The 23,915-nt window shown below is 43.2% G+C and overlaps 1 protein-coding gene across 7 annotated transcripts in view; it reads left to right on the top strand.

Moving 5' to 3' along the window:
• LOC139568663 (regulatory-associated protein of mTOR) overlaps window positions 1-23,915 on the top strand; it is a 177,152-nt gene that overhangs the window by 78,436 nt on the left and 74,801 nt on the right. For all 7 annotated transcript variants that reach the window (XM_071390654.1, XM_071390650.1, XM_071390649.1 and 4 more), the window contains exon 8: window positions 22,781-22,840. In XM_071390654.1, the coding sequence (XP_071246755.1) occupies window positions 22,781-22,840 (60 nt within the window). The remainder of the gene's footprint in view (window positions 1-22,780; window positions 22,841-23,915) is intronic.

Below are 23,915 nucleotides of genomic sequence, written 5' to 3'. Positions count from 1 at the left end.
AGGTGCAGCACACTTAAGTAAGTACGGGTCTAAATTGTCAGCGCCTAAGGATTTCTTAGTATCAATGGCACACAGGGCAATTAGAACCTCTGCTTCAGTTATTTTCTGGAAACTAAAAACAGGGTTACCATTTTTCAGAGTAACGGTTGAAAAGCAAGACGAAAAATCAACTAACTGGCCGTTACCACAAAGTCCACTTTTCCTTTCAAATAAAAAACCAGCAGAGATGAAATGCTTATTAAAAGCATCACAAATATCATTTTCTTCATGATTGGGTGACGATTAGGGTCGTAGGGCACAGCAATATAGTATGGTGTTTACCAGCTTTGCCGGGTTGATGTCTGGCAGAGAGGTGGTTCAACTGGGACGCTAGCACAGGAGTCCTCTTGGGAAAGGGTTACGGTCAGTTTGTGTAAAGGGGAGAAAATGGACATTGAATTAAGATGTCACCAATGTTCAACTTCATGGTGTTTTTGGTCTTATTTTTGACTAATGAACATGACTCTGGCATTGCGGTGTTCACTGTAGTGTGTTTCTCCTCTGTTGCTCTTGAGTGGAGACCTCAGAATTCTCTGTCTATCCAACCATCAGTGTATTTTCTTTGCCTGTGTGTGAGAGTGTGTGTGTGTGTGTGTGTGTCATTGCCGAGATGGCAGTATCTGAGTTAATGAAATTAGTTTCATATTCACAATGGGATTAGGCCACGGGCCCAAATCTGTGCATATTAAACGTGATGCTCCATAAACCGGAATATCTCTCTCCTCACTTTCACTGTATCTATTCAATTCAAAGGGCTTTATTGGCATGGGAAATATGTTTACATTGCCAAAGCCAGTGAAATAGCTCATAAACAAAAGTCAAATGAACGGTACACTCACAAAAGTTCCAAAGGAAAACACACATTTCAAATGTCATATTATGGCTATATACAGTGTTGTAATGATGTGCAAATAGTTCAAGGGAAAATAAATAAACATAAATATGGGTTGTATTTACAATAGGGTTTGTTCTTCACTTGTTGCCCCTTTCTTGTGGCAACAGGTCACAAATATTGCTGCTGTGATTGCACACCGTGGTATTTAACCCAATAGATATGGGAGTTTATCAAAATTGGATTTGTTTTCGAATTATTTGTGGGTCTGTGTAATCTGAGGAAAATATGTGTCTCTAATATGATCATACATTTGGCATAGGAAGTGGTAAGGAAGTGCAGCTCAGTTTCCTCATTTTGTGAGCAGTGTGCACAAAGCTTCTCTTCTCTTGAGAGCCAGGTCTGCCTACGGCGGCCTCTCTCAATAGCAAGGCTATGCTCACTGAGTCTGTACATTGTCAAAGCTTTCCTTAATGTTGGGTCAGTCAGTGGTCAATTATTCTGTCACTGTGTGCTCTGTTTAGGGCCAAATAGCATCCTAGTTTGCTCTTTCCAATGTGTCATATAATTCTCTTTTTGTTTTCTCATGATTTGGTTGGGTCTAATTGTGTTGCTGCCTGGAGCTGTGTTTGTGAACAGAGCCCCAGGACCAGCTTGCTTAGGGGACTCTTCTCCAGGTTCAGCTCTCTGTAGGTGGTGGCTTCATTATGGAAGGCTTGGGAATCGCTTCCTTTTAGGTGGTTGTAGAATTTCTTAATATTATCCAGTTCCTTTGGATTTGATGCCTCATGATTTGAGTATTGCTCTGTTCTAGTAGACTGATTTTGCTGTGATCTGATTGGGGTGTTAGTGGGCTGACTGAACGCTCTGAGAGACTCTGGGTTGAGGTCAGTGATGAAGTAATCTACAGTACTACTGCCGAGGGATGATCTGTAGGTGTACCTACCGTAAGAGTCCCCTCGAAGCCTACCATTGACTATGTACAGACTCTGCGTGAGACAGCTGCAGGAGTTGTGACCTGTTTTTGTTGGTTGTTTTGTTATAGTTGTGTCTAGGGGGGCATATTTGGGAGGGAATGCTGTCACCTCCAGGTAGGTGTTTGCCCCCTGTGTGTTAAGAGTGTCAGGTTCTTATCTGGTTCTGGTATTTAGGTCGCCACAGACTAGTACATGTCCCTGGGCCTGGAAAAAGTTGATCTCCCTATCTAGGATGGAGAAGCTGTCATCGTAGTATGGGGATTCTATTGGGCGGCTGCTATATAGGGTGTGGCTAGTTATCGACTGGTTGGGGATGTAGCTGGTGATGCTGTGGTCGGGGTGTAGGTCCTCTTGGTGTGGAACCTCTTGGTGCAGGTCCTCTTGGGAGGGGGTGGGGGGGTCTCGCTGGTCTGGGTGTTGTCTGTTTTTCTGTTGCTCCTGTGTGAGATGCTGGGGCTGCGGTTGACGTTCTTCAGGGTCCTGGGAAAGGTGAGGACTGCTGCCATGTAGAGGTGAACCTGATCATAAAGGTTGTTCAAGTCCAAGGTGGAGTGGTGGGCCAGGTAAACATTTGGTTTAGAGGCCTCTACATTTGGGTGGGGGAGGGACACTGCTGGATGAAAGCTCTCTAGGAGTGGCAACATGTACGCCAGGCCTTCATGTTAGGTTGAATGTCTGAATACCATAACTTCAATTAATAGACCAGGCATTTATTTGCTTCCATCACTGAACACAACCAGCGCCTCCCCTCACCTTGCAGTCTCGCCTTCGTCTGATCCACCTTGCAGTCTCGCCCTCGTCTGATCCACCTTGCAGTCTCGCCCTCGTCTGATCCACCTTGCAGTCTCGCCCTCGTCTGATCCACAGACAAACACTGAACTTTGACTTTTTGACTTTGCCATTCTCTTGTTTTGGATCAATTCCAAAATGCCTGTTGGCTGTTGCATCGCTGGAATGTTGCTCTATGAGTGTGGTTGTGCCATGGCTAGCGACGATGACAGATGAAAAATAATAATTCAGTTTAATGCACATGACCATATGAATATCAGAGCTGTGTCCATGGTAACCTCATACTATTTAATTTAGACCCAGTGTTTATTTGAAACGAGTGTTTATTTGCTGAAAAGGGACTGGCGGCTATTTGAGACTGGGTTTAATTGAAGTTTTACGGTGTGTATATAGACATGAATATATCATATACAGGCCTTGACATTAACGCTTGTCTGCTGGTTCGAGCAAGTAAAAAAAAATTGTCATACAAGAAGAATATAAATTTAAGTTTAAAAAAAATCACACAAAAAACACTATCAAACGATGAGGCTACTCCAATCAGAATTTGAGCAGTGTCCTCCGAATCTACAGAACATAGAGTATAATTATTGTAGGCCTGCATAGACAGTCTTTCAATCATGCATTCGTGAAATGCGTTTTTGAGATCAAAGCACATTTGTTGATATTCGTTGTTAGTGAGTTATTTGCCTAGTTATAGCAAGTTCTTTGATCAGCAATGAAAACCCTGGAGAAGTCATGGTGTGTGCATCACCTGCGTTTGTCAGTGGGCTGTTGCCGGGGGAGGGAGAGATTTGCGCAGCAAGTAAGACAATGATATACAACAGACTACCTACACTGTTTTTTTCATTGGCTATCTCGCTAGTTAACTATTTAGTTATCAGCCTGTTTTAATGTCATTCTCATGTCCTATGTCCTAAAATAACTTTCCACAGGCACTCATGTATAACCGCAAATGGCCGACACGCAGGTCATACAGGGGCACAGTTGATGAAACCAGTGCTGCATACTCTGGTTGTAAACCCGTACGTCTCTCAAGCGCTCACAATTGGTTAGGATGGTCCTCTATTCAATACTGGCCATGTAATCTGAAAAAGTAAAAAAAAAAAATCTTAGAATAGCCTTATTGACAAGTAACTCCTATGCTGTCAAGATCTCCCCTGAACACTGAATATTTTAACCTTACAAATAGATAAACATCTTAGTTAACTACCTTGCCCACCTTAGCCATTTCATCCCTGGTTCATTGAAGGAGGGAATTATTTTATATAGACTTAAGAAGTATTTGATTGTAATTGTAATGTTGCCGGTTGGCCAACCATCCTCCCAGGAGTTTCCAGGAGAGCTACTGAGTGTGCAGGCTTTTGATCCAGCCCTGCTCGAACGTAACCAATTTGTTACAAAAATCAGCTGCTCAACAGGACCTTGGTAGGCTGACTCTGGTGTGTTTGTGCAGGGCTGGATCAGAGGCATGCCACCCAGTAGGTCTCCAGTTGGAGGGTTGACGGCCCACGTGTGTTTTATACAGTGGCCTACTAGTGCAGTATTGTACTTTGTGGTGGGTTCAGTGCCTTGCTCAAGGCCACAACGGCTGGAGACACTTTATAATACATGGGCTCAGAGAGCAGCAGTCTACCATTGTCAGTACTAGTGATACTGTAATAGTGAATATTATTTAGTGAAGTGGTTCCTTGCATAAAACAACACCATTTTCATTCATCTTAATGGCCCGTGGTGTTAGAGGGGGGGGGGGGGGGGCATGTGATTTGAGCTTTCTGTCCAACTTGTCTGAAAGATAAATGGCAAAAAAGTTAATGTCAAGCCCTCATATGGAACTGGAGTTCCTCGATCCAAAATGGCTGTCACAATGTCCGATTGATAGAATAAATTGTTATTCTGGTTGGTGCTGTTCTCCGTTTGACTCCTTAGAAATGACAAGGTCATGCCAGTTTGTGAAGCATTTCATAGTACACATTGTATTTGCAAAGCACTGTTTGCCAGATTCTAACATCATAAATGCTTTAGCAGGTTGTGAGCCCTTTGTAAATATCATTGACTGATGACGCTGAGATATGTGGGTGAGGAGGACGGGCGAACTTCAAGATGTACTCATAGGACATTTAAAAAGCAATTATTTTTGTCAATAACACAATGGATTTCAATTTTCTTCGTTATTCTATTTTTACTGAAGGTCAACATAAGACTTACGCTGGGTCCCAAATGGCACCTTAGTCCCTATATAGTGGAGTACTTCAGACCAGAGACCTATGGGGGCCCTATTTTGACCTTCAGTTTAATGAGGTCTCTGTAGTGTCATTAATATTAATGACTTTAAAAACATTAATTTCTGGACTTCGTTTGGATTAACAATCAGGAATAGATTGGTTTCCGATGGTCTCAGGTGTGTACACATGACGTACAGACACGCGTCACTCATGGTTTTCCTATCAAAGGATGAAGTATAGGCTAATGGGTACTAAAAATGGCAGTTTCTGAGGAAAGTGAAAGACTGGAGTACCAATTCCTCTTCTGTATCAACTCTTCATGCTCAAAGGATCTGTTATAGTGGGATGCATTGGTGTAAAATATTACCATTTGGGGAAGTACATGACAATTTTGCCTTTTTCAAAAATCAGTACCATTTTTAAACAGTAAGAGAGAAAAAATTAAGTTCTACGTCAATTCACAATGCAGAATAATAATAGCTATTAGGTATTAATGACTGCTAGGGCCAGGCAATGAAGTTATATCTTCTGCCGCCATATACCCTTTAAAGCAGCTCATCTGTAAGGGCACGCTACAGCTTTTTAAATGCTGACACGAAACCTGCTCTGGAGATGGTTTTGACGCGCCAATGAACAGGCATTTTACTTGTAAAGCAATACCACTGTAAAGGAATGCTGCTTCTGAAGCTGGTCCATCACTAGGCAACCAGAACTGTCAATCAAATAATCTCGAGCTGTCTGCGTGCGGCCTGCCTGCGCGCGGATCTCTCTCACCTAAAAACAAAGTACTTTAAAATGTGTAAAATAACGTGACTTGCCAACACCATTTAGTAGGAAGAAAACACATCTTCCACTAGGAATCGATTCCTAAGATTCAGTATTTTTAAAACCGAGTAGACTGATTTGTTGCCGGGAACACAAACACTTGTCTTTCATAGCGAGCTAGCGAGGGACGAAGAGAGAGTGGAGGGGCACAGTATAGGCAGGTCGGCCACCAGGCAGACAGTCAGACCGTGCACTAGGCCTATCTATCAGCAATCAAAAGCGGCTGTTTTTGTTGTTGGAATTTCTTAGCTTGCAATGTCTCGCAACTAAAGTAGGGCATGTCATCAATGAATAGGCTAGGATATTCTACATGCAACAGACTGAATACTGAAAACACTCTCGCATCATTAGCGAAGAGAAAGAGCAGGCGAGCCAGCTGTAATGTTCAGTATTCAGTCTGTTGCATGTAGAATATCCTATATATATATATATATATATACACACACACACAGAGCAACAAAATAAAATATTTTTCAGTACCCTGTCTTTCAAAGGTAATTCTTAAAAATCCAAATAACTTCACAGATCGTCATTGTAAAGGGTTTAAACACTGTTTAGAGCAACAACAAGCTCACAGAACGGGCCCATCGAGTGCTGGACCGCGTACAAATCTGTCCTCGGTTGCAACACTCACTACCGAGTTCCAAACTGCCTCTGGAAGCAACGTCAGTACAAGAACTGTTCGTCAGGAGCTTCTTGAAATGGTTTTTCATGGCCGAGCAGCCACACACAAGCCTAAGGTTACTATGCGCAATGCCAAGCGTCGGCTGGAGTTGTCAAGCTTGCCGCCATTGGATTCTGGAGCATTGGAAACGGGTCCTCTGGGGTGATGAATCACGCTTCACCATCTGGCAGTCCGACAGACAAATCTGGTTTTGGCGGATGCCAGGAGAACTCTACCTGCCCGAATGCATAGTGCCAACTGTAAAGTTTGGTGGAGGAGGAATGATGGTCTGGGGCTGTTTTTCATTGTTTTGGGATGTATTGGAAACGCATACTGGGAGCCTGGCCTAATCACCCAACATCAGTGACTGACCTCACTAATGCTCTTGTGGCTGAATAGAAGTCCCCGCAGCAATGTTCCAACATCTAGTGGAAAGCTTTCCCAGTAGAGTGGAGGCTGTTATAGCAGCAAAGGGGGGATCGACTCCATATTAATGCCCATGATTTTGGAATGACATGTTCGACGAGCAGGTGTCCATATACTTTTGGTCATGTAGTGTAGGCTCTATCCTCTTTGCAAAACGTAGCAAGTGTTGGATGTCATCATTCTTGCTGCTTCCAATTCAGTAGCCATCCCTGCGAGGTCAGGTGTGCGTGTGGTCCAAATGAAATAGAGTAGGCAATAGCCTATGCATGGGCGGAGAAGCACGGGGCAGTTGTCTTTCCAAGGAAATGTACTTCCTAAATATGATTAGGCTATAGTTTACAACATTGCGTAGAAATAAATATTGATCATCCATATTTCTGTCTGAAAATCTTCTCACTGCTAAACGGTAGGCTATAAAAATTGCTCAAGAGAAAGTGCAAGTCTGTCCAACTCTGCTCTCTTCAACTACATCTATCATATTGGCTGATACAGCCCAGTAATACAGACATACTAATATAATGGGCCACGTGAGAAGCTCTGGTAATTTAACCTATTTTTGCGCATTTGATATTGCCTACAGGGTGCAAAATTAATGGGACCATGTCTGGCAAGTGAGCTGTGTCACATACGTCTAAAATAACTGGTTTGGGACCAGTTCTTGCCGTAGCAGGTGGCAGTCAGACAGAAAGCCAGCGGGTGCGGTATGTAACGCTTCGGGTGCGGGGGGGGGGGAGAGTACCTTGGAGTACTTTGGAACTACCTCAGAAATGCCGAGAAGACCCTGGGCTAAATTGCACTGCCGTTCTGAATACAACTCTGCTTTTTATCAATTCTATTGCTGTTGTTACCAACCGATCGACTAGTCGATCTTCAAGGAATTCCTAGTCGATCACCAAACATTTCTGTAGAAAAGCCAACGATAAACCCTTGTCACAGAGTTTCTAAACCTAGAGGCGCAACAGTGTGAGACTTCCCAAGTAGGGTAAGTCAACGAGAGAAGTGAACGATTCTTCATCATGTTAATTTTCTAGATCTCTAAAGGCACAATCTAGATTCGAGCCAATGTCTTAAGTAGTTGAACATGTTATTTCTACAACCTCGTGAAAGTGACAAACTGACAGGTTTCCATTTTTCGTCAAAAGCGACTTCAAATCGAAGGAGTGCCTTTGATTTGACAGCCTGCACATGCGCCGTTCAGCACAAGACGACCGTTAGACCCGATGAGGTGTTTCTGTGCTTAGCTAGCCAACATCACCATGGCATTGGAGAAGCAGTTCCCGCCAAATGCATTTGATTGATTGAACAGGTGAGGTTACGGATGCTTTGCTTCCCTACTGTGAAGTCCCCACAGAGAAGAACAACAGCTACATTTACATTATACTCTGTGTGTTACACCCTCCTCCCATGTTTCCTCCTTCCCCCTATTGACTAAGGAGATGTGAGGACAGAGAGAATGAGTAGTTCGTTTACTGACGCGTTTTCATTCAGAATTGATCACTGTGGTGCCTTTTTGAAGGCGTACTGTCACTCACAACATCATAGATAATGAAAAGAGGCTACTTGAGGTGACAGGAAAGGCTGTAAGTGTTCAGGAGGGAAGCTAAGGTTGCGCTCACACATGCACGAAAGTGTGGACACACACACACACACACACGTGCGCTTTTCTTTTTCTGTTATGCGTGTGTGTTTGCATGAGTGTGAGAACTTCGCTTCCTTAGCGAAAACGCACACCATCCCCAGATGGTATGAGATTGAGGCAGTCACCTGTCAAGGAGTTGGCAGCAGAACAGGAGTATTGTTTAAAGTTTCAACAGGAAGATGGTGCTTCTCAGCTCCACAGTCACACAAGGCCATGACTGGCTCTGATAAGCATGCTGAGTCCCTCAAGAATCACTATCCTCATTTCCTTTCCTTATTTAACCCTCCTCTTCTCCCTTCTTTCCAACCTCCTCACATCTTTCTCACCCTTCTTTCCTCACCCCTCTTCATTTCTCCACTCCTTCCTCCTTCTCTCCTTTCCTCCCTCCTACCTTTCCCTTTCTTTTTATCCCTTTTTTGTTCCATCCTTTCCTGTCTTCTCACCATCTCTGCTCTTTTCCTTTCCCCCTCCATTACCATAGCCACTCTCTATCGGAACATCGGGGAAATCCCTTGAAGCCAGTGCTCTATCAGTAATGATTTTCTGCTCTGGTGAGCAAGGAATCTCTCTTCCTCTCTATATTCGTACTAACTATCTCATCACCATCTTTCATTCTCTTCCCTTTGTACGTTTTATGCAGGTTTGGAAACCGAGGTAAGCCTGTCTTAGTGAGCTTTCTCGTCTGTTTTTCTCACTGCGGCGCTGAATGCAATTAGCTAAGGAGAGAAGCACATGCCTCTTTCAGCATGGAAGGGAGAAAGAGGCAGATTTCACTGCAGTCAAGACAGGGCTGATAATGATATTTCTAGTATTGGAAATCATTCTTTGTTATGACCCATCCGATAGCTTTACTCCAAGACTATCAAATCCTTAAGCCATTTGGTACTTGGCTATATAAAAATTATCTACATTTTTTATTTGACCAGATAAGTTGTTGCCAAATGAGCCAATTGGGAATTAAGGTTTAGGTGGCCATGATGATAGTTGGGTTTGAAATTTAGCCAAGACACAATATACTTGCAACAAATACCAAGAGCTGTATGGTGATGACTGAGACCTCAGTTTAATGTCACAACCAAAGAGTTTTGCTACTTTTTTGGTATGATATGCCTATTAATGTCCTCCTTCCCCAGTGGTATTATTGTACGCCAATGCATCCCACTATAATGGATCCTAAGAGCATGAAAAGATAGTTGAAAAGGAAATAGCTTCTCCAGTCTTTCACTTTTTATCAGAAACTGTCATATCAAATAAAGGTTTATTTGTCACATGCGCCGAATACAACAGGTGTAGACCTTACTGTGAAATGCTTACTTACAGGCTCTAACCAATAGTACAAGGTATTAGGCATATATTTTTATGTACAAAAGGTATTAGGCGAACAATAAATCAAATTTTATTTGTCACATACACATGGTTAGCAGATGTTAATGCGAGTGTAGCGAAATGCTTGTGCTTCTAGTTCCGACAATGCAGTAATAACCAACGAGTAATCTAACCTAACAATTCCACAACTACTACCTTATACACACAAGTGTAAAGGGATGAAGAATATGTACATAAAAATATATGAATGAGTGATGGTACAGAACGGCATAGGCAAGGTGCAGTAGATGGTATAGAGTACAGTATATACAGTGGGGAGAACAAGTATTTGATACACTGCCGATTTTGCAGGTTTTCCTACTTACAAAGCATGTAGAGGTCTGTAATTTTTATCATAGGTACACTTCAACTATGAGAGACGGAATCTAAAACAAAAATCCAGAAAATCACATTGTATGATTTTTAAGTAATTAATTTGCATTTTATTGCATGACATAAGTATTTGATACATCAGAAAAGCAGAACTTAATATTTGGTACAGAAACCTTTGTTTGCAATTACAGAGATCATACGTTTCCTGTAGTTCTTGACTAGGTTTGCACACACTGCAGCAGGGATTTTGGCCCACTCCTCCCTACAGATCTTCTCCAGATCCTTCAGGTTTCGGGGCTGTCGCTGGGCAATACGGAGTTTCAGCTCCCTCCAAAGATTTTCTATTGGGTTCAGGTCTGGAGACTGGCTAGGCCACTCCAGGACCTTGAGATGCTTCTTACGGAGCCACTCCTTAGTTGCCATGGCTGTGTGCTTTGTGTCGTTGTCATGCTGGAAGACCCAGCCACGACCCATCTTCAATGCTCTTACTGAGGGAAGGAGGTTGTTGGCCAAGATCTCGCGATACATGGCCCCATCCATCCTCCCCTCAATACGGTGCAGTCGTCCTGTCCCCTTTGCAGAAAAGCATCCCCAAAGAATGATGTTTCCACCTCCATGCTTCACGGTTGGGATGGTGTTCTTGGGGTTGTACTCATACTTCTTCTTCCTCCAAACACGGCGAGTGGAGTTAGACCAAAAAGCTCTATTTTTGTCTCATCAGACCACATGACCTTCTCCCATTCCTCCTCTGGATCATCCAGATGGTCATTGGCAAACTTCAGACAGGCCTGGACATGCACTGGCTTAAGCAGGGGGACCTTGCGTGCGCTGCAGGATTTTAATCCATGACGGCGTAGTGTGTTACTAATGGTTTTCTTTGAGACTGTGGTCCCAGCTCTCTTCAGGTCATTGACCAGGTCGTGCCGTGTAGTTCTGGGCTGATCCCTCACCTTCCTCATGATCATTGATGCCCCACGAGGTGAAATCTTGCATGGAGCCCCAGACCGAGGGTGATTGACCGTCATCTTGAACTTCTTCCATTTTCTAATAATTGCGCCAACAGTTGTTTCCTTCTCACCAAGCTGCTTGCCTATTGTCCTGTAGCCCATCCCAGCCTTGTGCAGGTCTACAATTTTATCCCTGATGTCCTTACACAGCTCTCTGGTCTTGGCCATTGTGGAGAGGTTGGAATCTGTTTGATTGAGTGTGTGGACAGGTGTCTTTTATACAGGTAACGAGTTCAAACAGGTGCAGTTAATACAGGTAATGAGTGGAGAACAGGAGGGCTTCTTAAAGAAAAACTAACAGGTCTGTGAGAGCCGGAATTCTTACTGGTTGGTAGGTGATCAAATACTTATGTCATGCAATAAAATGCAAATTAATTATTTAAAAATCATACAATGTGATTTTCTGGATTTTTGTTTTAGATTCCGTCTCTCACAGTTGAAGTGTACCTATGATAAAAATTACAGACCTCTACATGCTTTGTAAGTAGGAAAACCTGCAAAATCGGCAGTGTATCAAATACTTGTTCTCCCCACTGTACATATGAGATGAGTAATGTAGGGTATGTAAACATTATATTAAGTGGCATTGTTTAAAGTGGCTTGTGAAAAAATTTGACATCCATTTTTCCATTATTAAAGTGGCTGAAGTTGAGTCAGTATGTTGGCAGCAGCCACTCAATGTTAGTGATGGCTGTTTAACAGTCTGATGGCCTTGAGATAGAAGCTGTTTTTCAGTCTCTCGGTCCCTGCTTTGATGCACCTGTACTGACCTCGCCTTCTGGATGATAGCGGGGTGAACAGGCAGTGGCTCGGGTGGTTGTTGTCTTTGATGATCTTTATGGCCTTCCTGTGACATTGGGTGGTGTAGGTGTCCTGGAGGGAAGGTAGTTTGCCCCTGGTGATGCGTTGTGCAGACCTCACTACCCTCTGGAGAGCCTTACGGTTGTGGGCGGAGCAGTTGCCGTACCAGGCGGTGATACAGCCTGACAGGATGCTCTCGATTGTGCATCTGTAGAAGTTTGTGAGTGCTTTTGGTGACACGCCGAATTTCTTCAGCCTCCTGAGGTTGAAGAGGCGCTGCTGCGCCTTCACCACGCTGTCTGTGTGGGTGGACCAATTCAATTTGTCTGTGATGTGTACGCCGAGGATCTTAAAACTTACTACCCTCTCCACTACTGTCCCGTCGATGTGGATAGGGGGGTGCTCCCTCTGCTGTTTCCTGAAGTCCACGATCATCTCCTTTGTTTTGTTGATGTTGAGTGTGAGGTTATTTTCCTGACACCACACTCCGAGGGCCCTCACCTCCTCCCTGTAGGCCGTCTCGTCGTTGTTGGTAATCAAGCCTACCACTGTAGTGAGGTCTGCAAACTTGATGATTGAGTTGGAGGCGTGCATGGCCACGCAGTCGTGGGTGAACAGGGAGTACAGGAGAGGGCTCAGAACGCACCCAGCGGGGTGGAGATGTTGTTACCTACCCTCACCACCTGGGGGCGGAAAAATGTATTCTGTCCAAAGAAAAGTTGATTTAAAGGGTTAGTGTGACAGTGTGTAAATGATTTAGTGCAGGACATTTTGAAATTGATTAAAATATTGGAAGTAAATGCCAGAATTAAACAATTAACTATGCAAATGAGCAAAAGCTGTGTGCATTAAGGAAATAGACTCCTGGTTCAAAAATAATAATTTCTCTAAAAAGCGCCTGTCTTGTAAAGTGTTTTAAGCAAACAAATGCCCAGGCTATTAATTGAAGTTTACGGTATGTGACTTAGCATTTCTAGTACAAATCGAAAGTATTGGCAAGAACTCGGGAAAGGTCTCACACGGGCACACATGCCGTACAGACAGGCATTTGTCGCTCGCATATGTTTTTTCTAAGCTAATGGGTACTTCAAATGGGTACTTTGCTGCTGTTATTTTTCACTGTCTTTTTACTGTTGTTTTTATTACTTTACAACAACAACAAAATACGGATAAGAATAAGAGAAAAGTAACAAGTAATTAAAGAGCAACAGTAAAAAATAACAATATATACAGGGGGATGCCGGTACAGAGTCAATGTGCGGGGGCACCGGTTAGTTGAGGTAGTATGTACATGTAGGTAGAGTTAATTAAAGTGACTGCATAGATGACAACAGAGAGGAGGGGAGGAGGCAATGCAAATAGTCTGGGTAGCCGTTTGACTAGATGTTCAGGAGTCTTATGGCTTGGGGTTTAGAAGCCTCTTGGACCTAAACTTGGCGCTCCTGGACCGCTTTCCGTGCGGTAGCAGAGAGAACAGTCTGACTAGGGTGGCTGGAGTCTTTGACAATTTTTAGGGCCTTCCTCCGACAGGTATAGAAGTCCTGGATAGCAGGAAGCTTGGCCCCAGTGATGCACTGGGCCGTACGCACTACTCTCTCTAGTGCCTTGCGGTCGGAGGCATAGCAGTTGGTGTGCTTGGACCATGTTAGTTTGTTGTTGATGTGAACGAACACCAAGGAACTTGACGCTCTCAACCTGTCTCAACCTGCTCCACTGCAGCCCTGTCGATGAGAATGGGAGCGTGCTCGGTCCTCCTTTTCCTGTAGTTCACAATCGTCTCCTTTTGTCTTGATCATGTTGAGGGAGAGGTTGTTCTGGCACCACAGGGCCAGGTCTCTGACGACCTCCCTATAGGCCGTCTCGTGGTTGTCAGTGATCAGACCTACCAATGTTGTGTCATCGGGCAAATTTAATGATGGTGTTGGAGTCGTGCCTGGCTGTGCAGTCACGAGTGAAGAGGGAGTAGTAATCACTTTACTATAATTTGAGCCTGCGGCAAACACGTTACGTTGCATTAAGTTGCATTATTACATGATAGTTAATGTTGTAATTATGCATTGTTACACTAACTGGTAAATTTCTATTCAATGCAGGTACACAAATGCAGTTTCAAGATACCTACACAAAATAGCTACATAAAATGCCCATCAAACTACTTCAATTCAAACGTGTACTGTCTCGACTTTTCATAAAGTGCCCCAGCTATTAACTAATATAATTCATAATCCATTTTTAATCCATAATTGTGTGTAATATTATATTAACTAATATAATCCATCAGTTATACCTTAACTGCAGTGCAATAAAACATTAACTACAGTGTAATTGTACAACTTAATGTTAATAAGTGTTATTCACCCAGCTTTATTTCCTATTATATCCTATTCTGTTGCTGACAGTAGCACGAAACCATAAAAACAATACCTTGCTTTTCTTCTGGCTTGTGTCTTCCTAGCAGTGTTAATCTTTTGTCTGTGCCGTGCAGTCCTCTCCTTATTAGACAACTGCATCTACAGTATGAAGATAATGTGCCTTGAAATACCTTAAAATGCTATAAAATAGTTTAAAATGGTAATACTCAGTATTCATACAACAAGTAAATATGAATTGCATGATTAAATGTTGTAAACATAGTGAAAACATGGCATAACAAAGCTGTCATTCAGCATAACGGGTGACATTGTGGTATAACATTAAACATTTGTTGTGCTGAAGGACGAAAGTGTGGTACTGAAGGACGGATTTCATACATAAACATATTTAACAGGCAGTTCCTTGGCCACCTATATAAAGTAATGACCTTGACCTATAAAGATGATCTGTTTCATATTTAATATAGCTTTTATAAAAAATAACATTTAAAAGTATGTTTTCAGTGTTGTACTGAAGGACATGTGTTTTTGTAACAAAGGTTACGAGAGTGAAAAGGTGAAATCAAATATTTCAGAGATTTACTCACCTCATCACATTGATACATACTCCAAGATGGCGTAGCAGTCGGACGTCTGTTTTGTCTTGTCCCGTGTATATATTTTGTATATATTTTAAATCTCAATTTCCATCTATGGACTGAACATACTCTCCTGCAGTCTGCCTCAGCCAATGTGGTATGGATCTGTTATTTTTTCACTTTAGAACCGGAACCCCCATCAGAAGCTAGCCAGCTAACTAGCTACTAGCTAGTAGTCAGTTAGCCACTGCTAGCGGTCATCACCGTTAACTCGGACATCAGCCAGCTTCAGCCCGGTCAATTCCTGCCAGTCTGCACAGCGCGATATCAACCCGGAGCATATCAGACTGCTTTTTCTCTACCACATCTCCGGATTCCTTCAGAAAGCTCTGAACCTTTACACCGGATCATTGCAGCTAGCTAGCTGCTATCCGCATGGCTACTCCTGGCTAACGTCTCTGTCCCGAAGCAAGCACCAGTTAGCCTGGAGCTAGGCCCATCTCCCGGCTACCCGAAGAGGTCCATCAGCCAATTCTTGGGCTACAATACCTATTTTGCCAATTGGCCTGGACCCTTTGACTGCCGACACGGAGCCCCGCCGATCCATCACAACTGGTCTGCCGACGTAACCGTTCGAGGGGGGTTTCAACAGGCTCTATCATTGCGATGTCCCCCGGAGGCACATCTGCTAGCCCCGGCCCGCTAGCTGTTTGAATCGAACGCACTAGACGACCAGTTCTTATAGCCTTTAGACGTACCTTTATCCTATAGAGGGTCTTCAATGGGTCTTCTTTGTGATGTCACATGATTCACATCATGTTATATGCTTTAAAATGGCCTTTTACCTTTGTTATACTGGGGGGGGGAAAAGTTTTTAAATATTTTTTAGATACAGTATGTCGCCCATTATTCTATATATTGTTGCAAACGCAAACACTAACACAATAAAAAAATTTAACTTGTCATTAGAATTTTAACCCGGACAGTTACACTGATGGACATTTTGACACTTTAGAGCTCAATAACTCCCTTAATTTAGTAGTTTGCAACACAAATATTTCCGGGTCAAAAGAAGGGTAAGAGTTGAGTGGTTTTTATTTTATACATATACATATATTTATATGTTAAATGAATGTCCTTCGGACACCAAATTTTCATGTCTCGTCTTTGACCCATATATAAAATACATTTCCTGGATGGAAAAAGGCTTTCAGTGTAAACTGTAACAACTAAAACCCAGATATAAAGTATGTAGAAAAGAATGAACCTATATATTTTTAAATAATATAATCTTTGAGAACTAACAATTACCAAAATAAAAGCTAGACAGTTAGGGAGAATAGAGAATTCACCAAACAATGAATTTAGCAGTATTGGTTTTATTGCAAAATAACACAGCATTAGCCATGGCAAAATGCATAGAATTGCAGGATATTTGCGTGGGAGAGGTGCAATATGTAGCTTTGGGCGACCCGACCAAATTTACAAAGAAATGTGTTATAGATCTGTCATTCTCATTGAAAGCAAGTCTATGCTTCCCATTCTTAAATTTAATTGTTGTCTTCTACTTTCGGTTTTGTACACCAGCTTCAAACAGCTGGAAAAAAATACAATATTTTTGGTAATGGAAAATATACTTCAGTGGTTTATAGGTGGTACAAGGATTTTCTACTCTACACATGCTTGTTTTGTGATGTAAACTGAAATTAGGTGAACCATTTGAAGTTTTGCAACCAGAGAATCGAGGTGCAATTCCTGCATAGTTTCTAACAGCTGTCATTCGAATACCATACAGCGTTGTGAAGTGGAGAACCTGAGCTCCGACGTCTTGTATAGCATGTTACAGTACAGCCACTGCATTCCAATTTAGGCGCTTATCAAATACAAAAGCTGCCATTTTTTTATACCCATATACGGGAAAGGGCTACCAATCAGGAAGAGATCGGTACTGAAAGACCACTGCATTATCTGATCTCTTATTCTGTGAACTACAATACCCAGCTTAAAGCTACGTGTCAGATTTCAAAAATTCTTTACGGCGAAAGCAAACAATCTGAGGATTATCTGAGGATTATCTGAGGATAGCAACCAAGCAAACAAACACAGACCATCATATTTCAACCCTCTCGGCGCGACACAAAACGCAGAAAGAAAGATATAATTCATGCCTTACCTTTGACGAGCTTCTTCTTTTGGCACTCCAATATGTCCCATAAACATCACAAATGGTCCTTTTTGTTAGATTAAATCCATCGAAATATATCCAAAATGTCCATTTATTTGGCGCGTTTGATCCAGAAAAACACTGGTTCCAACTTGCACAATGTGACTACAAAATATCTCAAAGTTACCTGTAAGCTTTGTCCAAACATTTCAAACTACTTTTGTAATACAACTTTAGGTATTTTTTAACGTAAATAATCGATAAAATTGAAGAAGGGATGATCTGTGTTCAATACCGGAGGAAAACAATGCTTTCTGGTCACGCGCCTCTAACAAACAGTACACCTCACTGGAGCCTCATTCTGAACATGGCTACTTCTTAATTTCTCAAAGGAAAAACCTCAACCAATTTCTAAAGACTGTTGACATCCAGTGGAAGCGAAAGGAACTGCAGGAAGGTCCCTTAGAAATCTGGATTCCCAATGAAAACCCATTGAAAAGAGTGACCAAAAAAAAAAAAAAAATCTGAATGGTTTGTCCTCGGGGTTTGGCCTGCCAAATAAGTTCTGTTATAGTCACAGACATGATTCAAACAGTTTTAGAAACTTCAGAGTGTTTTCTATCCAATACTAATACTAAATAATATGCATATATTAGCATCTGGGACTGAGTAGGAGGCAGTTTACTCTGGGCACGCTTTTCATCTAAATGTGAAAATGCTGCCCCCTATCCTAGAAGTTAAGAAGCAGTGCGGTTGGGTTGTGTTTCGGAGGACGCATGGCTCTCGACCTTCGCCTCTCCCGAGCTCGTACGGGAGTTGTAGCGATGAGACAAGACAGTAACTACTAACAATTGGATACTACGAAATTGGGGAGAAAAAGGGGGGTAAAAATAATAATAATAATAAATCAAATAATTGTTTTTTTTTAAGTATTGGCAAGAACTCTGCAAGTCAACATTTTTTTCTCTCAATGGTGTAGTATAGCTAATGGGTAAGTCAAAAAGTGAGACTGGAGTTGACGTTTCCTCTTTGTCAATTATCTTTTCATGCCCAAGGATCCATTATAGTGAGTGCAATGCGTTGGCGTACAATAATACCATTGGGGAAGGAAGACATTTGTTAGGCATATAATTCACATTTCTTTGCAATTTTCATTCTTTGGTTGAGACATTTAAACTGAAGTCTCGGTGGTAGGTTTTCCATTTCCCTTTCATTATACATCTCTCTTGGTATTTGTATTGTGTCTTGGTTAAATTTCAACCCCAACATCTAATATTAACATGGCCACCTAATCCTTTGTTCCCAATTGGCTCGTTTAACTTTTTTTTTTAAATAAAGGTTAATGATGAAGTAATATAACAGTAGATAATGTTTCTATAGCCAAGTCTTATTGCTTAAGGTTTTGATAGTCTTGGAGTAAAGCTATTGGATTTGTCATAACAAAGAATGATTTCCAAAACTAGAAATATCTATTATCAGCCCTGTCTCGAGGTGAACTCTGCCTCTCTATTTCTGTAGATCTATCTACCTCTCTCCCTTCCATGCTGCAAGAGACATGTGCTTCTCTCCTTAGCTAATTGCATTCAGCGCTGCAGTGAGAAAAACAGACCAAAAGGCTCACTAAGACGTGATGGCTTACCTCGGCTTCCAAACCTGCAAAAAAAAAAATAAAAGCACAGAGGGAAGAGGGAAAGTCAGAAAGAGGGTTTCCTTGCTCACCAGAGCAGAAAATCATTACTGATAGAGCACTGGCTTCAAGGACTTTCCCCGATGGTGAGAGAGAGGGTGGCTACGGTAATGGAGGGGGAAAGGAGATGAGCAGAGATGGTGAGAAGACAGGAAAGGGTGGAACAAGGGGATGAAAGGTATGAGGGAGGAAAGGAGGAAGGAATGGAGAAATGAAGGGTGAGAAAGATCTGAGGAAGTTGGAAAGAAGGGGAGAAGAGGAGAGTTAAATAAGGAAAGGAAACGAGGATAGTGATTCAGCATGCTTATCAGATGGTTAGGAGCAAGTCATGGCCTCGTGTGACTGTGAGGAGCTGAGAAGCACTATCTTCCTGCTGAATCTTTAAACAAGACTCCCGTTCTGCTGCCAACACCTTGACAAGTGACTACCTCAATATCCTGGAACTCTCCTCATGCCAACCCCACCACCTGGGCATTGTGTGTGTTTTAGCTAAGGAAGCCTAGGTCTCACACTCACGCAAGCACATGCAAGCACACACCAACATACTCAGTCACACACACATAACAGAAAAAGAAAGCACACAAATGTGTGTGTATGTGCGTGCTTGTGTGAGACCTTAGCTTCCCTCTTGAAAACTTGGACTGCCTTTCCAGCAACCTCAAGTATCTTCTTGTCATTATGCTTTGCATGACGGTACACCTTCAAAAGGCAAAACACTGATCAATTCTGAATGAAAATGCGTCAGCATGGAGCTGCATTATCCGGTCTTAAATTCCTTTCATTTGCCTAGATATCCCTTGACACACACCAATGTTTTGCACTCGTTTAAAACTAACACAACTCATTCTCGGTCCTCACATCTCCTTAGCCTATAGGGGGAAGGAGGAAACAAGTGAGGAGGGTGTAACACACACACACATTCCTTTACAATCTCTGGAGCGTGGACTCAATATGGGGAAAGTTAATGGAATTGTACTCTTTCCTCTTTGTCCTTGTCTATGGTGACATCACAATGGGGAAGCAAAGCATTGCTTAACCTCATGTTCAATGACCCTGTGGTACTACTGTACATTCAGCTTTGTTTCAACAGACCTAAACGGGAATGTAATGGGTGCAGGAAGAAGAGTTTTACCTCATACTGCCTCAGAATACTTTGTAACTACCTCAGACTACCTTCAAGGCCCTGTGCTAAAACACATTGCCGTTCTCAATGCATCTCTGCGTTTTAAAAATTCTATAGCAATGCACAGACCTTTTGAAATCAAATCTATTTTCTTCCAACCCGAGTGCCTTGAACCAGATCCAATAATATACATGATACATATACGGCTCTGCCCTCGAACCATAGAAATGAATAAAGACAGGTTATGCCTTGAACATCCTTGAGACGTAAGCCCTGAACCTACTGTGACTGTGTTTCTCAGTCTGAATAACCATTTAGCCTCTAATAGTGTAGATTTCATTAGAGGTCGACCGATACCGATTATTGGAGGACCAATAAAAGACAATACCGATTAATTGGCCAATTTTTATATATATATTTGTAATAATGACAATTACAACAATACTAAATGAACAATGAACACTTTTATTTTAACTTAATATAATACATAAATAAATATGTTCAATTTGGTTTAAATAATGCAAAAACAGTGTTGGGGAAGAAAGTAAAAGTGCAGTATGTGTCATGTAAAAAAGCTAACGTTTAAGTTCCTTGCTCAGAACATGAGAACATATGAAAGCTGGTGGTTCCTTTTAACATGAGTCTTCAATATTCCCTTGCTGCACTTGCGTAACATGTGGTCAGCCTGCCACAGTCTCCTCGTGGATTGCAATGTAATCGGCCATAATCGGCGTCCAAAATGGCCGATTACTGATCGACCGATTGCTCGGCCATGCCGATTAATCGGTCGACCTCTAGATCTCATACATTAAGAGGAATCCACAGCTTAGGGCAGCAGAGCAGAACATTACCTGTGTATTATACAGCAATAGCAAGGAGCCGACAGTCAGCTAATTAGGGTTTTGTTAATTATTGCTTCTAAAGTTAATGTATCAACGAGGGAGAGCAAGGGAAAGGATGTAGCGGGAAGCCAGAGGAGGGAAAGGATGGAGCGGGAAGCCAGAGGAGGGAAAGGATGGAGCGGGAAGCCAGAGGAGGGAAAGGATGGAGCGGGAAGCCAGAGGAGGGAAAGGATGGAGCGGGAAGCCAGAGGAGGGAAAGGATGGAGCGGGAAGCCAGAGGAGGGAAAGGATGGAGCGGGAAGCCAGAGGAGGAAAAGGATGGAGCGGGAAGCCAGAGGAAGGAAAGGATGGAGCGGGAAGCCAGAGGAGGGAAAGGATGGAGCGGGAAGCCAGAGGAGAGAAAGGATGGAGCGGGAAGCCAGAGGAGGGAAAGGATGGAGCGGGAAGCCAGAAGAGGGAAAGGATGGAGCGGGAAGCCAGAAGAGGGAAAGGATGGAGCGGGAAGCCAGAAGAGGGGAAAGAATTAGAGGGCAGGAGGAGGGAAGCCAAAAAATAGAGGCATATAGAGAATTGGAAACTTGGTAGACGATAAGGACTTGGGGTTGGGAGACATGTAAAATGGAGAGGGGGAGTGGAGACATGAACACATTCAGAAGGAGAATGAGATGGAGCGAGAGACCGAAGGACGGAGAAGGGAATGGAAGTAGAGCCGCATAGAGGGAACGATGGAGACAGAGGGAGTCTGGGGAGAGCTGATTGGGGGATGTAATGAGCTGTAGCAGACAGTCGACTCCGAGGGGACTAACCGAGACGCTCCGCTCCTCCCTCTACGACCTAGTTTGGGATCCCACCGAGAGGTAGCCATCGCGAACGCGAGCACACAGGACCCCACACACACTCTTCCTCGCTCTCTCGTTCTCTCTCTCCCAAGCACGTATGCACAGACATACTCACACGGACCCCCAGTACCACTCCACAAGCTCTCTCCGCTCCACTCCTCTCTCTAGTACAGTATGTCCTCTGACACCCTTCTCCATCTCTTCTCTGTTTGTTTTGGCTGTGGATCAAAGTCTCATCTCATGTGTGCTTTGGGAACACTTCAGGCGAGAAGTCCCTTCTCTCCATCTCTCTCATTCTGTCTACACGGCCTCTCTTCATGTTCCATGTCCTATTTGAGGAGACTCGTGTGCCACTTTGACCTCTGTCCTAAAAGTTCATTACCACAACAAACACAGTGGGAGACCTGTGTAGCGAGCTCACCATCTGAATGCAATGGCCACCTGAGGTTTGTTGTGGGGAGTTGTTACACGGTGTTAGTTTGAACTTTGTCTGTGTACGTGCTTGAATGTCCAGATGAGAACACGTGTGCAGCTGGTGGCGGGTTTCTGCATAATTCAAACGTTGGATTTGTGTAACACGCGCGCACGAGTGCACACTCACACAACACTCACACAACACTCACACAACACTCACACAACACTCACACAACACACACACAACACACACACAACACACACACAACACACACACAACACACACACACACACACACACACACACACACACACACACACACACAATCCCCACCTCAGACACACACCTGTGTTCCCCTTGATAATAGTGACTAAGCGCCATCTGCGATCCCAACCCAGCTGCTATATTTGCTGCCTCAGCAGTGCTATATCGTGCCTCCTCTACCTTTTAAACATCACCCTGCTGTGAACGCACTGGACCTGCTACCAGCCGGGCCTGTCCAAGCACGATAATACCCTCTTCACTGTGGGAGTCACAGTGCGGTCTAAATAGACCTGGATGTACCCTGCGTGTATCCCTTTGTGACCTGACCATCACCTAAACCTCTAGTTCAAAGACCTTATGCTATATAATTGAAAGTTACTTGTTGTTTCTGTGATATCAAACTTTTTTTCACTGTGAAAACAAAAACATATTTCCTTGTGGTTGACACGGCAATGCTTCCACACATGCAAACGTTCAGAGGTTTACAGATGAATTAAGACCGGAAACATTTATATAGCACTTTTGTTTGCTTTCTTGCTGCCCTGATTGAACTGGATCTCTGTTTGTGTCCCCAGGTTTTGCATGCAGAAAAGTGCCAAGCTGGTTCCAGGGGTGACGTTGGACCTCATTGAGAAGTAAGTACCGCTGTGGCAACTCTCCCGCTTTCATTTCTGCTTTCTTTACTTTATATTGCTTTTCTTCTTTTGTTCTTTCAGCGAGTAGTGTAGTTTGTACCGATTTTTTTTTAAAGCCCTGTTTTTTCTTTTGTAAAGATCTGTTGATTTTTTTATGGATGGATTTGAGTATGTTCTTGTTGTGAGTGATACAAATATGCCAGATAAAAGGACGTACAGATGCAATTACACTCGTTTTGAGAACATGGAAGGCAACTTGCAGCACCTAGAGCTCTTTCTCGACCCCAACTACACAGCGCGACTACGTTCACATAACAGTTAAACAAGAGCTGGAGAGACAAACTTTTCACTACTTCAGATCTGGCCCTCTTGCCGAGTCTTTGTCTGACTCAGACACACATTCTCGCTTTCCCTCCAAACACACATGCTGGCGTGTAAACGCGCGCATGACTTTGCCTCCAGCTAATTGTGTGACTCTGTCAGCACATGGCCATGATTCCCTCGGTGTGCTCAGTGTTAACCAGGCCAGACTGGACACACACACACACACACACACACACAATCTAGTCCTCCTCTAGAGGTTAATTAGCGTGTTTGGCTAAGGGCTAGTAGAGGCTGACGGTGTCATGGTGCAGACTCACTGAACGTGTGTGTGTGTGTGTGTCAGGGGCACAAAGTTCATCTAGTAGAACTCTTCTCCCAGTGTGATGCTGATAGTCACGTTTCACTCCTCTGTCTGCACCTCACCAGATAGTCACGTTTCACTCCTCTGTCTGCACCTCACCAGATAGTCACGTTTCACTCCTGTCTACCTAGTCTACACCTCTCCAACACTGGAAGTGAGTTTAGGATTGGATCCAAACTCCAGAGTTGCCTCTCCTGTGCCCCATAACCCTCAGGTACCTCAGCCGAACCACAGCCTGTTCATCTTTCAAACAATCCCCTGTTTTGAAGTAGAGGATACAAGAAGTGTCTCTCTCTCTTCAGGTGGATAAGGTACTCCCTTCCTTCTCTCTTGCTCACTATCTGGCTCTCTCTCCCTTTGGCTTCATGTCTAACTCTCTCGCTCTCTTCC

The sequence above is a fragment of the Salvelinus alpinus genome, chromosome 2, assembly GCF_045679555.1.
Source record: "Salvelinus alpinus chromosome 2, SLU_Salpinus.1, whole genome shotgun sequence".
In the NCBI taxonomy this organism is placed as follows: Eukaryota; Metazoa; Chordata; class Actinopteri; order Salmoniformes; family Salmonidae; genus Salvelinus; species Salvelinus alpinus.
The sequence above is the reverse complement of the archived record's forward strand: the minus strand, read 5'-3'. Positions and strand labels throughout refer to the sequence as shown.